At 42.0% G+C, this 14404-nt stretch overlaps 1 protein-coding gene across 1 annotated transcript in view; it reads right to left on the reverse strand.

Moving 5' to 3' along the window:
• RASGEF1B (RasGEF domain family member 1B) overlaps positions 1 to 14404 on the reverse strand; it is a 46500-nt gene that overhangs the window by 11609 nt on the left and 20487 nt on the right. The window contains exons 3-5 of the mRNA XM_015832365.1: positions 10759 to 10881; positions 9158 to 9295; positions 783 to 995 (exon numbers count right to left, since the gene is read on the reverse strand). Coding sequence (XP_015687851.1) covers positions 783 to 995; positions 9158 to 9295; positions 10759 to 10881 — 474 coding nt within the window. The remainder of the gene's footprint in view (positions 1 to 782; positions 996 to 9157; positions 9296 to 10758; positions 10882 to 14404) is intronic.

Here is a 14404-nt window from a genome sequence, read left to right on the forward strand (position 1 = left end):
GACATGATAGCAGTGTTCCAATATCTTAGGGGCTGCCACAAAGAAGAGGGAGTCAGGCTATTCTCCAAAGCGCCTGAAGGCAGGACAAGAAGCAACGGGTGGAAACTAACCAAAGAGAGAAGCAACCTAGAACTAAGGAGAAACTTCCTGACAGTTAGAACAATTAACCAGTGGAACAACCTGCCTCCAGAAGCGGTGATTGCGCCAACACTGGAAGTTTTTAAGAAGAGACTGGACAGCCATTTGTCCGAAATGGTATAGGGCAGGGGTAGGCAACCTTGACTCTTTTATGACTCGTGGACTTCAACTCCCAGAATTCCTGAGCCAGCCATGCTGGCTCAGGAATTCTGGGAGTTGAAGTCCACGAGTCATAAAAGAGCCAAGGTTGCCTACCCCTGGTATAGGGTTTCCTGCCTGAGCAGGAGGTTGGACTAGATGACCTCCGAGGTCCCTTCCAACTTTATCATCATCATCATCATCATCATCATCATCATCATCATCATCATCATCATCATCATTATTATTATTATTATTATTATTATTATTATTATTATTATTATTATTATTATTATTATTATTATTATGCTTTTGAACTGCTAGGTTAGCAGGAGCTGAGGCGAGGATGGGAACTCACCCCATCACAAAGCGCTCGGGCCTCAAACGTGGGCTGCTGGCTTTCCAGCCAACAAGCCCAGCGCCTTAACTACCGCACCGCCCCTTGTAGAAGATCACTGAGAAAAACGATCAAACAACAGTAAAATACAGTGGGGGAATAAACTTACAATCTCTATGTGAGTCAGCTGCTGGGCTAACATGTAAGGATCGCTGCAAATGGTGATGATATCTCGTTGGATGGCCTGGGGTTTGGTCTTTAAAACCGTCAGCCTATCGGTTGAAGTAGCATTGATTTTTGCCAGAACTTCCTCGTATTGGTTAAGAGAAGCCAGCTTACGAATGAGGCTCTGGAGGACTTGCTGCACGTTTTTCCGATAGGTCTGTCAATGGGAAGAGAAATAATGAAAGCAATCATCATTTTTGAATGCCTGAAAGGCTTTCTATTGGTGGAGCTTACACATATAGCGGGATGCCAGAAGATCTGCTCGTGAGGACCTTGTTTGTATCCCGCCTTTATTATTTGTAGAAATAATTCAGGGCAGTGAACTAATCCAACACACCTTCCTTCTCTCATTTTCCCCACAGCCACAACCCTGTGAGGTGAGTTGGGCTGAGAGAAAGTAACTGGCCCAAAGTCATCTAGCCAGCTTTCATGGCTAAGGTGGGTATTGAACTCAGGGTCTCCTGCTTTCGAGCCTGGTGCCTTAACCAATAGACCAGGGGTCTTCAAACTTGACCCTTTTATGACTTGTGGACTTTAACTCCCAGAATTCCTCAGCCAGCCTCCATTTTGTTTGTTAGATTTAAGGCAGGGGTCTTCAAACTTGGCCCTTTTATGACTTGTGGACTTCAACTCCCAGAATTCCTCAGCCAGCCTCCATTTTATTTGTTAGATTTAAGGCAGGGGTCTTCAAACTTGGCCCTTTTATGATTTGTGGACTTCAACTCCCAGAATTCCTCAGCCAGGCACACGTGCCTGGCTGAGGAATTTTGGGAGTTGAAGTCCACAAGTCATAAAAGGGCCAAGTTTGAAGACCCCTGCACTAGACCAAACTTGTTCTCTATTGTTTCGCAACCAAAGAGAATTGGAAACCACATCCTTTTGAAGATTTCGACATCAGCAATCATAATTTGTAGCTGCATCTAAATCCAGAATTCTCACTTAACTTTTTTTTTGTTTATTCTTTTACAATTGTTTTATGCATTGAGACGATCTCCTCCTCCTCCTCCTTGGAACTAGCAGAGGAAATGTAGAAAACTAACCAAAAATGGTGAGCTAACTATACTTTTGACTAACTAGGTCAGCATGCAATTGTTAAATCCTTTTTTAACACGGTGTGTCGTCTTCTCATTTTCTCATGACAATGCTTTAGGTCAGGGGTCCCCAACCTCGGCTCCATGGAGCAACACCGGGCCGTGGCACGCCAGCAACTGGGCCGTGCAAACGAGTGAAGCATCATCCACGGGATGCAGGCAGCACGTGAAACCACGCCCCTTCGGGTCCACGAAAAAACCTTTCTCTACAGAATCGGTCCCTGGTGCCCAAAAGGTTGGGGGCCGCTGCTATAGGCATTACTTTATTCACATAGAAAGGGGCGGAAAATGAAGGCTAAGATGTCATAATGGAGATAAACGTCAGCTGGAGCACGTTCCAATTTGTGGGCAATTTCCTGCTCTGCAGACATAACCAGTGCCTTGGATTTCTTAGTAAACTTGGCAAGAATCCCTGCCCTCTGCTTTTGTGGGTACAGTGGTTTGATTGCATAACTGCATGAGAAAATTCTCACCAGGATGTACTGTGTCAACGCTGCTAACATCGGATGTTCTTGCTTTGACAACAGATGGAAATGCAGCCATTTTCTCTATTGCTTTTAGAATTAGTTGCTGCTGGGAGGGGGAATAGGGATGAGAGTCCAGCTAGTCATAACAATAATAACTCAGCCGTGGGAACCCAAGGACATTGAGTCTAGAGCTGATAGTGTTTTGGCGGGCTGGAGAGCTGGGAGAAAGCAGGCGCTTCAAGCTAATTGGGGAATGTGATTTATGACGGTTTATTGGAGGAGGGAATTGCACTTTGTTACTTTGTATCCAGGGGAGGGGAATTTAATTTCTGATTTCAACTATGTAGTGCCAATGTTTTGTTTCTCGAATAAAAGATTCTTTAAGGTAAACAATGCCTCTAAGTTCTTTTGAAGAGTTTCATCTATCGGAACCATGACATACTGTTAACAATATCAATATACTAAACTGTGCAATGAAGAATGATATTCCTCTGATGACTTGAGTCTGCAAGGTCTAAATATATTTTTTTTTAAAAAGAATTTGCAAGTTTCTTGTACTCCACTGAATTTTTTCACCTAAACCTACTAAATTCCATAAAGCTGACAAGGGGGAAGAGAGACAGCAGGAGCAGCAGGTATAAAAACCAAGTTTTCATCAAATATAAAAGTTGGGAATTTTGGGAATCACCATCCCAAATAGGGGACAACAACAATGGATCTGGTCTATTTATTTTGCATTTGGAATGGTACACACATTACTGTAAATGAAGAAGAGCAAATTTAGAAATTCCTTCTTAGACCTTTTTTGTATTAGGGGTATGTGATGACCCCCCAACATGTACCACTAAGCTCTTCTGAATCAACAGGCACAACCAGATCACCTATGAGCACTGTCACAAAAAAGGATTACTGCAGCGGATGTGACTAATGACATGATATTTGTTCTAGAAAAAAAACAGTCCTCAACATCCCACATGAGCCCAAAATTTTCACTGTTAAGCAAGACAGCTATAAGGTGAATTTTGCCCCATTTTACGACCATTCTTGCCACAGTTCTTAAGTGAATCACTGCAATTAAGTTAGTAACATGGCTGTTAAGTGAATCTGGCTTCCCCTCTGATTTTGTTTGTCAAAAGGTCGCAAAAGGGGATCACGTGACCCCGGGACACTGCAACTGTCATAAATACATGCCAATTGCCAAGAGGCCAATTTTGATCACGTGACCCTGGGAATGCTGCAAGGGTCATATGAAAAACATAAGTCACTTTTTTTCAGTGCCACTGTTAACTTCGACCAATCACTAAACAAAATGTTGTAAGTCAAGGACCACCTGTATTATGCTTTGAAGCTCACTTTTTCCTATGCAGAACACAAGCTCATGCATGCAGAGGTTTTTAATGAATACAATGTTTTCAAAAAATGGAAGCAAAGAATTAGGCAGGTACAAAGGGAGCTAAAATGGAAATCCAGGATTAAATTTACTTCTGGCTCACCTGCACGGCGTCTTTGTACTATGGAAAACATGATTTTTTAAACAAGAAAGAAAAGAAAAAGTGGGGGTAGAAACTGCAGCGACAGAAAAAAAGAACAAAATGCGTGCCAATTTAAATTGTCCACCATAGACCCTTCCAGTAAAAACCACAACTTTAATTTTCTTTCTTTTTCTGGCTTAACCTCTTCCTTCAGCAGACTTAGCTTGTGGCTATGTGACCAAATTGTTTGCGCAAGTCGAGTTTCCAACACAAAATGACTTGCCAGCATTTTTGAGGCTATGACATAACTTTAACAAGAAACAATAAAAACGACTTTCAATCTGGAGAATAACTTTTAATTTACATCCAGGCTGTGTGTGTGAGAGAGAGAACGGGTGTATATGTCAAATACTTTTAGATTTTTATTCTTAAGTCAAAACTCACATTTAAAAAAAACAACGGAATTTAAACTTCTGATTAAATGTGAAAAGACAACAAAAGGCTAGTAAGGGACCTTGTAAGGACCTTGATGGATTGAAGAACCGTAACGAGAGATGTCTTTCACGCTAGGCATAAATGCAGGATGCCTAAAGGCAAAGAACGAATGTACATCATATCTGAATTTCTGAGGGGGAAAAGGATACTATGGGTGAGGGCAATTTATTTACTTTTATTTCTTTCACTCCCCCTACTTCTTCTTCCCTGATCGCATTCCATCTCTCATGCCCTAGAGCAGGAGTAGGCAACCTTGGCTCTTTTATGACTCATGGACTTCAACTCCCAGAATTCCTGAGCCAGCCATGCTGAGGGGAAAGGGAGAGTTTCCAAGCTGAGCCATGCTGGCTCAGGAATTCTGGGAGTTGAAGTCCACGAGTCATAAAAGAGCCAAGGTTGCCTACCCCTGCCCCTTAGAGAAGGTAACATTTCTGTCTACTCGAACAGACAAAATTTGGTACATCAAGAACCACACTGTGAAAGAAGAAGTCAGCGTAATGCAAGATCTTAAAGTGAAACAAATAAATAAATCTTTGGGTTTATTCTTGCAAGATTCCGTCTGTTGGGACAACCATCACCTGGATGACTGAGAATCTCCACAGACTTTTTTCCAGAGTAAACCTTTTACTACTTTCAGTCTCTAAGAGATATATCCTGAGAGATTCTAGGCAGGGGTAGGCAACCTTGGCTCTTTTATGACTCATGGACTTCAACTTCCAGAATTCCTGAGCCAGCCATGCTGAGGGGAAAGGGAGAGTTTCCAAGCTGAGCCATGCTGGCTCAGGAATTCTGGGAGTTGAAGTCCACGAGTCATAAAAGAGCCAATGTTGCCTACCCCTGGTATAGGACAATGAAAATAGTTACATTGGAAAGACAGAGGTGGTAAGGTTCATTTTTTGCTCCCTGATTTTCTGCTTCAGTTTTCCTTTCCATTTATTTTGTATCTTTCAACTTGTTTAGAGAACATGGCAAAGACTATTCTTGCCTCCCTCTTTGGCTTATAGGTGAGACAGCTGAGAAGGAATGCTAAGGTGTTCTTATCAAAACTACTGCATTCTTGGGGGTAGCTCCACGGTGCAGTTGTTACCACAGATGTTACCTTAGCTAGAAAATTAAGAGAGCTACATATCAACATAGGGGAGAGGCAGATTCTTGGTTTGAGAACATTCTCTAGTTACCTCAACAACAGCCAGCCGCACATGGTGAAATCTCAGACTTCTGCAGAGTACTAAAAAATGCAGATAGATAGACTAAGGGAGCAAAAATTAGGATGCTTCTGGGATATGATATAACTCTAGTCAAAAAGCATTAAAGTCCTCAACTTACGACCACAATTGAGCCCCAAAATTTGGTAAGTGAGAAATTTGTTCAGTGAGTATTGCCCCATTTTACAACCTTTCTTGCCGCAGTTGTCAAGTGGATCCCTGCAGTTGTTAAGTTAGTAACTCGGTTGTTAAGTGAATCTGGCTTCCCCATTGACTTTGCTTGTCAGAAAGTTGCAAGAGGGGATCACGTGACCACGGGACACTGCACCCGTCATAAATATGAGCCAGTTGCCAAGCCTCTGAATTTTGATCACGTGACCGTGTGCATGCTGCAGTGGCCATGTGAAAAACAGGCATAAGTCACTTTTTTGAGTGCCACTGTAGCTTTGAACAGTCACTAAACGGAACTGTTGTAAGTTGAGGACTATCTATATTCAGTTCCTGGATTTAAAAAATGGAAAGCATAAATCTATGAAGGAGGCCTTGGTGGAGGTTATATTCTTAGAAGCCCAAAACACTCCTTGTTCTGATCCGCAATGCAGTGTGATGCACACAAGGTCACAATTTACTTTCCCAAAGAAGCTGCTAGCCAGCATCACACATAATTTACGGCGCTCTGAATTGTATTACAATATTGACTTTTCCATTTCTTTTTTCAAATCTCTTTTTTCAGTATGCGAAAACAGGAGCACTTATTTAAAATTGCATGTGGATTGCCCACGGACAAAACCACCCTCTCAAGGTGACTTGAAAGTTGAAATAAACAATAAAAATCCTTCTAACAGCTTCATAACTGTAACCGAAAGACAATTCCTAGGTTCAAAGCCAACCAAGTGCAAACCTCAAGACGGTGTTTCTCAACCTTGGCAACTTTTAAAATGTGTGAACTTCAGTTCCCAGGATTCCCCAGTATGCTGGCTGGGGAATTCTGGGAACTGAAGTCCACACATCTTAAAGTTGCAAAGGTTGAGAAACACTGCCTTAAGGTCCAACATTTATTACAACAACTGCCACTACACATGTTCACTGAGAATACATCTGTCTCTAAGTCACTTATCGATGAAAAACAGATTTAATATGACAAATTCTCTTCTGTCCTCCTTAAATCCTTTGAGCAGCAAGCCTTTCTGAGTTTGCATTCCACCTAACGTGAAAGACCTTCATACTTCCTTTGTACGATATTTGTCTGGTCAACCACACATCTAACTTCTGATGTCATTGTTACAGTCCCATTTAATGCAATGGACTATCTTCCTCAACTCATGCACAAGACCTTAAGAGATCTGAAATGAGACCTGTGCAAATGTTGATGAACTTATGAGATGTTACATAGTGGAGTTTTAGGATATTGGGTGGAAAAAGCTGACAGGATCAGTTGGCCAATCATCAGGAGGCTGTGAATTCTAGTCCCGCTTTAGCCATGAAAGCCAGCTGGGTGACTTTGGACCAATCACCAGGAGACTGTGAGTTCTAGGCATGAAAGCAGACTCGGTGCCTTGGGACCAGTGCTTTTTTTCTAAAGAAAAAAAAAAAGGTGCCGGAACTCACACACGTCATACAATCCGCCTTGCCTACCCTACAAGGTTCCATCCAAAAAAGGTGCCGGAACTCCGTTCTGGACGTTCTATGAGAAAAAAAGCCCTGCTTGGGACAGTCGCCCTCTCTCTCTCTCTTAACCCAACCCACCTCACGGGAAGAAAAGGGAGTATTATGTATGTTCACTACCTTGAGCTATTTATACAAAATAATATTAAAGCCCAAAATATCTGGACGATACTACCACTGGGAAAAGCTTCCTTTAGCTCATCCTTAAAAAAGTACTCATGTATTTTCCTAGCTCAGAGTAGCCTGTGGGCGTTTTCCTTGTGGTTATGAAATACTCCAGCTGCTCTTGCCTCCAGTATTTCTCAGGATAGCTCTGCATTCCTCAACAACAGTTATCTATTAATCTGTCTTGTTTGTATAACGTCACAAGCAGACAATGACTCAATGTGGTTTCCAACCATTGAAATCACCTAAAGAATCAAATTCAGAACAATAAAAGAGTTACACAATGATTGAACAAGCTCAATGTAGCGGCAAAGAATGAAAAATAGAAAAATAATGACTAACCCACACAATTACCACAATCTTGGTTGCCAAAGGTCAGCCTTATAGAACGATGCCAAGGACAGTAATAAGTGAACTTCTAGAACTGGAGTGTCCAACCTTGGCAACTTGAAGACTGGTGGACTTCAACTCCCAAAATTCCCCAAGCAGACATGGGGAATTGTCGTGGTTGGACATCCCTGTTCTAGAAGAAGGCTAGTCAACCAAGGTGGGGGCCTCTGTGGAAAAGGATGTCCCTTCATGGGGGCCATGAAGCATATCCAATGAGGATGAATTCACACATCCATGTGGGAGTATCCTGGGGTTCCATATTATCTTTATGCAATTTATCTATTCAAATCAGGGAATCCCACTGCCTCTCTATGCAGAAAACTGTGCATAGATGCATATTTTTCATACTATTATGTTTTGGGTTGTAAGCAGCTTTATGCAAGAGTAAAGGAGTTAAAGAAACAAGTTGAGAAAAGGAATGCTAGCTAAATCTAATTTCCCATCCCCAGAATGGATGTGAGATGGAATGAGTTCTCTCTGGTGTAACTGCTTATATTATATCCCCTCTGACAAAGCTCAGAGAAACTTTTAACAAAATCAGAACACCAAACATTATCCAAATTTGTTTTGAATAAATGAGAGTGACAGATAGATCCAAAGGAAACATCCATGTTTCCTCCTTGGGGACTCATGTAAATTTGCAATGACCTGCAAATTTCTATGAACTGTCACTAATTGTAAAATGGCTGAACTGGATTTTGCATTCCCTGAATATACCGATCTACCTTTTATTACAACTTATCAAGGCAGAAATGTAATCACTTTTCTGCTCTTTCATGTGGTCATTTCCATTTGTACAGAAGTTGCAATTGAAGACCCTTGACATTCTACTTCCACACATATTCTGCAAATACAGCAGAATTAATCATTTCTCATGCAGGTTGTCCTCGGCTTACAACCGTTCATTTAGTGACCATTCACAGTTACGATACTGAAAAAAGTGACTTATGACCGTTTTCACATTTACGACAATTGTAGCATCCCCCATTGTTGGTCACGTGATCAAAATTCAGATGCATGGCCTCTGACTTATATTTATGGGATCACGTGATACCCTTTTGCAACCTTCTGACAAAGTCAATGGGGAAGCCAGATTCACTTAACAACCGGGTCACTAACTTAACAACCGCAGTGATTCACTTAACAACTGCAGCAAGTAAGGTCGTAAAATGGAGCAAATACACTTAAAAACTGTCTTGCTTAGCAACGGAAATTTTGGGCTCAACTGGGATTGTAAGTCGAGGACTGCCTGTATATTCTATTCCACATATATAACCACTACATTCCACGTTATCCTATATTCCACATATATAAACATTCTGCATATTATTTTCTTTTATTGGCAACCGTTCTGCACCTTGAGGCTCACCTCATCTGTACTGGCTATTCGGTGGGCCAATTCTTTTAGATTTCTCATCATGCGCTCATCCCGAAAATCGTACGGAAATGTCTCTGTCCACTCAGCCAAAAGTTGTAGGATTTTGGGGGCAATTTTCCTTAACCGGCCCTGGAGAGAAAGGTGAAGTAAAAGAGAAAAGTGATTACAAAGCTGACTGGGGAAATCTCCTTGAAAGTTGGGCAGAATATATGTTTTCATTACTGTATTCCAAGATAGGTGACATGACAGCGTTAAGGAAGATTGGCAAATCAAAGAACTGAAAGAGGTTACTGATTCCATCCTTCTATTTAGTAAAAAAAAAAAAAAATCCAAATTAACCTCCATCCCCAGCAAATCGTTTCCCAACCTCTGCATTAACATTTACCCTGAGGTAAATGTTACCCTGAGGTAAGATGGGCGGCCAATAAATTTTACAAATAAATAAATACATTTCAAGGGAAAGAGACATCCACCCATACCTGCTTTCCCTACTATATTTTTACCATCAAGATTTTTTCCCCTGAACATTACATTGGAATGAGCCTTCCTTTTAAAATAAATAAACCTATTATTCTGTATCCTGCATTTGGGTAGAAACAAATCTTGGCCCTCTCCTATGTGACATTCATTGGGTCTCCTCAAATATTCTTTGGATCTCCCCAAATATTCTTTGGGTATTTGAAGAGAATTATCCCATATCCAATGGGTCATCTTTTGCTGTGGTAAAATGTTCCTAATTTCCCCAATCTGTCTTCCAGGAATCTAAAATTCTGTTTTCTCTTTCTCACACCCTTTCCAGTTTTGTCTGTGTCTTTCTTAAAGTGGACCACACACAATACTGGAGGTGATAACTACTAGTGGTCCTCAACTTACAACTGATTGCATAGTGACTGTTCAAAGTTACAACAGCACTAAAAAAAAAGTGACTTAAAACTGGTCCACACATTTGCAACTGTCATAAAGTCAATGCAAAGTCACAAGGGGAAGGCAGATTCATTTAACAACTGCATGATTCATTTAACGGCTTAAATTAATGATTCATTTAACAACCGTTGTCACAAATAGGTTGTAAAATCAGATGTGACTCATTGAACTGCCTTGCTTAGCAATGGAAGTCCAAATTGTGGTCATAAGTCAAGGACTACCTATATGCTCCACCAGATCCGAGAACAGCCAGCTTCAGTTTAATTAGATTCAAAGTCCCCATTCTAGAGACAGACCATTCCACTTTTCCTTGGAAGGGTCCATTTTTCACCCAGAATGCATTTGGCCATTTTCTCTCTAGAACGTTCGATTTTGCATCTCTCTACTACAAACTCACACAGGCACGATCCTCACTGGATCTCAGTGAGTACATATTGCAAGGCTGTTCTGAGAATTAATATATATAAAAAGGACTAGATTCACAAGAGTGAACTTCTTGGGGGCAAAAAAAGGAGGGAAAACTTATAAATTCAACTAGCCAGCATCATAAAAAGTTAGTTTCCAATGTATTTAGAATTCAGATTCTCTCCTTTGGGGGAAGTCTAACTTTCCATCCTGTCTTTCTCCTGGCATAGGCCTCAAATCCAACGACTTAGTGGGCCACTTACTTGATCAGCTGCAGAATCCACTCGCCTCTGCTGCTCGGTGCAGAGATGGCAGACTTTTGCCATTAATTCATAAGGGTGCACAAAAAGCCGAGAGCTCAGCAGAAAAGTAAAGATGTATGTTCTCTGTAAATGAGAGAGAGAGAGAGAGAGAAATAAAGTTCACGGCCTATTTGTTCAGATACCATGCTGCAAAGCTGTTAAAGTTTAATTGCACCAAATGCTACTCTATGCAAAACCTGCTTAGAATATATCACATCCTGGTTGAATAAGGCAAGAGACAAGGTGGGGCAGTTACTCAGCTGTATGTGTTAATCCTTATATAGAGTTGGGCAGACAGTTTTGACATTGATTCTGACTAAGTCAGGGGAGGACAACTATGGCCTCTTTATGACCCGTGGACTTCAACTCCCAGAATTCCTGAGCCAACATGGCCGACAAAGCCTACATTCAATAAATTTGTAGCGAGCTTCATTTTATTAGGAAGTGAACCCAGAGGACTGCAAACCTGCTTGCAAGTTTCCAACAGGGAATTGCTGTTGCTTTGAGGTCATCAACCAGTCAAGTCACAAGATGGAAAATTCCATCAGGCTTCCAGAGTTTAACCAATCCCACACGAGCTATTCAGAAGGGTGTTATTCACTTTATTCTATGCTTCTATATGTGAGTGTGAATCAGCTTCGCAAGCCAACCGGAGTGTTTTGAAGATATTGCGCAACTTATTTGAGTAATTAACATCAGTGGAGTCAACACATCATTTCCACCTTAAGGAAACCTAAGGCGGAATATCAACCCATCATTCAGCACGGTTCCTGAGGACCTGCTGTTCAGATCTAAGACAAATTAGAGATGAGTATCTATTTGTGATTGATACCAGCTGTAAGTACTGCAGCTGGCTAGTACACAAAGCATGAGTCAGCAATAAGTATTCGCATCTGTTGCACCTGCAACCTCCAAAGATATAATTAAAGAAATGGCCCAAATCACAAGAGATTCTTAAATTTTACATACTTGCATAGTTTTGTATTATATCGGATTCCAGGCTCCATTATGGTCATAAGTCAAGGATTACCTGTACCCTATGGTATATATTTCCTTATAGAAGTTTGGAGAAGATATACAGCAGGGAACTCTCACCTGGCATCTTATCCTTATTTGAGTATAGCATAGAGCAGTGGTGGCGAACCTATGGCACGGGTGCCAGAGGCGGCACTCAGAGCCCTCTCTGTGGGCACGCGCACTGTCACCTGAGCCCTGTCTCCCCCCCGTAGCCCCCTCCTCACCAGCAGCCCCGCCAGAGGAGAGTCGCCCCCGGGCGCAGCCCATGTGGAGCAGCGCAGCCAAGGACATGGTAGCTGGGCAGGAAGGACAAGACTCCGCCCTCACGCCCTGTCGCGCGGAGATAATGCTGCGGGATGCAGGCAGAGGGCGTGGCCACAATGGCGCTGCAGAGCTGCCTGGACGATCTGTTGCAGCGGGCCGTGGAGGCGGTGGGTGGCCCTGTGGGCAGGCAGGGCAGGGGCAGAGCAGGGGGCAGAGCGGTGGCGGGCAGGGGACGGGGTGGTTTTTGGGCACTCACTCTCTAAAAGGTTCGCCATCACTGGCATAGAGGGGAAAAAAATTCTTCCCATTTCAAGCCCTTTTTGTTGTGCCACTTGATTTGTGGGGAGAGGAACAGGCTTGTGCTAAACTGCAAAAGAGGCCCAAGTTGCATATAGTCAGCTCCGATATAATGGATGTCATTAAGATTAATGCACAATGTAGACCAGGGGTAGTCAACCTTGGCTCTTTTATGACTCGTGGACTTCAATTCCCAGAATTCTAGCTGGCTTAGGAATTCTGGGAGTTGAAGTCCACGAGTCATAAAAGAGCCAAGGTTGACTACCCTTGATGTAGACTAATGAAAAGCTGCTCCTTTTGAAGAATTCAAGCTACTGATGGCGTTACCTAGTTGGGGTGATGAAACATCTGCAAGAAAACAAGCAAGCTCAGAGAGCACCAAGGACTCCTCAAGCTAGATTTTTGAACTTAGAAACAGTTTGCAAGGAATTTCCTAGCATCACCAAATTTTAGGATAAGGAAATGGCCGTGTTGTGGGGGAAAGGGTAATTACCATATTGTCACCCGTATTACTTTTTAGTAATTTTGTGTGTTTCTGTAAGAAAGACATGACAGATGGGAGGTGCATGAATTCCACCCAAAGCAGACCAAACAGGCAGAAGAATTTGCTCTGGAAGGTTTCAGTTTTTGAAGCATATGGAATGAAGATTTCTGAGAAGACACAACAAAAATTGTTTCTCAAAACACGAAGCGATTCTCATAAGGGGGAGATGGTTTTGGTATGAACTGGATTGTTGTGATTCCGTGCCAGCCTGTGTTCCCAACAGCTGAGTCTGAGGAATCTGAGGAGGAGGTGGAGGAGGCTGTTGAGGGGCCATCAGGGTCAGAGGGAGGCTCTGATGAATTACAAGACTCACGGCTTGATGAAGAGCCTGGCCCCTCCAGTCGTGTTTCTGATGAAGCTCAGCTGTGTGAGGAGCAGGAGTCAGNGTCTTGTTTGCAACGTGTTCCTGTGGACTATTGCCTTCCTTTGAACTTGAGGTTTGCTGTTTGTGTTTTGGACTTATTGACAGGATTGTCACCCAAATAAAAGGGATTTTGTTTTGTTTTAAAGTTTCCAGCCTATTGTATCAGCAGGGGTTTGGTCCTTGTGCCTCTAACAAGGACGGCAATAGGCTGGGATAGAACATGGATGAAAGGAAAGTACTAAAATGGAATAATACCAAGCCTGCATTAAAATTAGAAAAATAGATAGAAATTTTGTAGTACTTTGGAGACATCACACAAAATGAGAAGATGTATCCTGTCTCAAGTCTTCAGAAACTTAAACCTAGCCTGGTGAGGTAGGCTTTACATTGGAAAAATGTGATACAAATTATAAAGCTGCATTTATATTGAGCTGTCCAGAGTAGTTCAATAAATAAGCATGTAGCATTAGAAGCATTTAAAGATGTATAATTATTGCCCGACTTATGATCCTCCATGTGAGAGTGTTTTAAAAAACCAACTTGTCTTACCTGCTGGTTTTTGAAATAATCATTCCTAACACTAGTAGAACAGCAAAAATATTCTATGAACATAACAGACATCAAAAAGCAACTGCATGAAGTGTGTGTAGGATCTTCCCATAATATAGGTACCTAGTCCTTGACTTACAAGAGTTAGTTTAGTGATTGTTCAAAGTTCAATGGCACTGAAAAAGTGCACATTTATAACCACGGTCACATAATCAAAATTTAGACACTTGGCATCTGACTCATATTTATGACGGTTTCAGTGTCCGGGGATCATGTGATCACCTTTTGAGACCTTCTGATAAACAAAGTCAATGGGGAAGCCGGATTCACTTAACAACTGTGTTAATAACTTAACAACTGTGGCAAGAAAGGCTGTAAAATGGGGCAAAATTCACTTAACAGCTGTCTCACTTAGCAACATACATTTTGGACTCAATTGTGGTCATAAGTCAAGGACTACCTGTATCGCATGGGACAATCATAGCACAATTTCCATGTTGTTGTTAGTTGCGAAGTCTTGTCCGACCCATCGCGACCCCATGGACAATGTTCCTCCAGGCCTTCCTGTCCTC

The sequence above is a fragment of the Protobothrops mucrosquamatus genome, unplaced genomic scaffold, assembly GCF_001527695.2.
Source record: "Protobothrops mucrosquamatus isolate PMUCROS unplaced genomic scaffold, P.Mucros_1.0 scaffold3, whole genome shotgun sequence".
In the NCBI taxonomy this organism is placed as follows: domain Eukaryota; kingdom Metazoa; phylum Chordata; class Lepidosauria; order Squamata; family Viperidae; genus Protobothrops; species Protobothrops mucrosquamatus.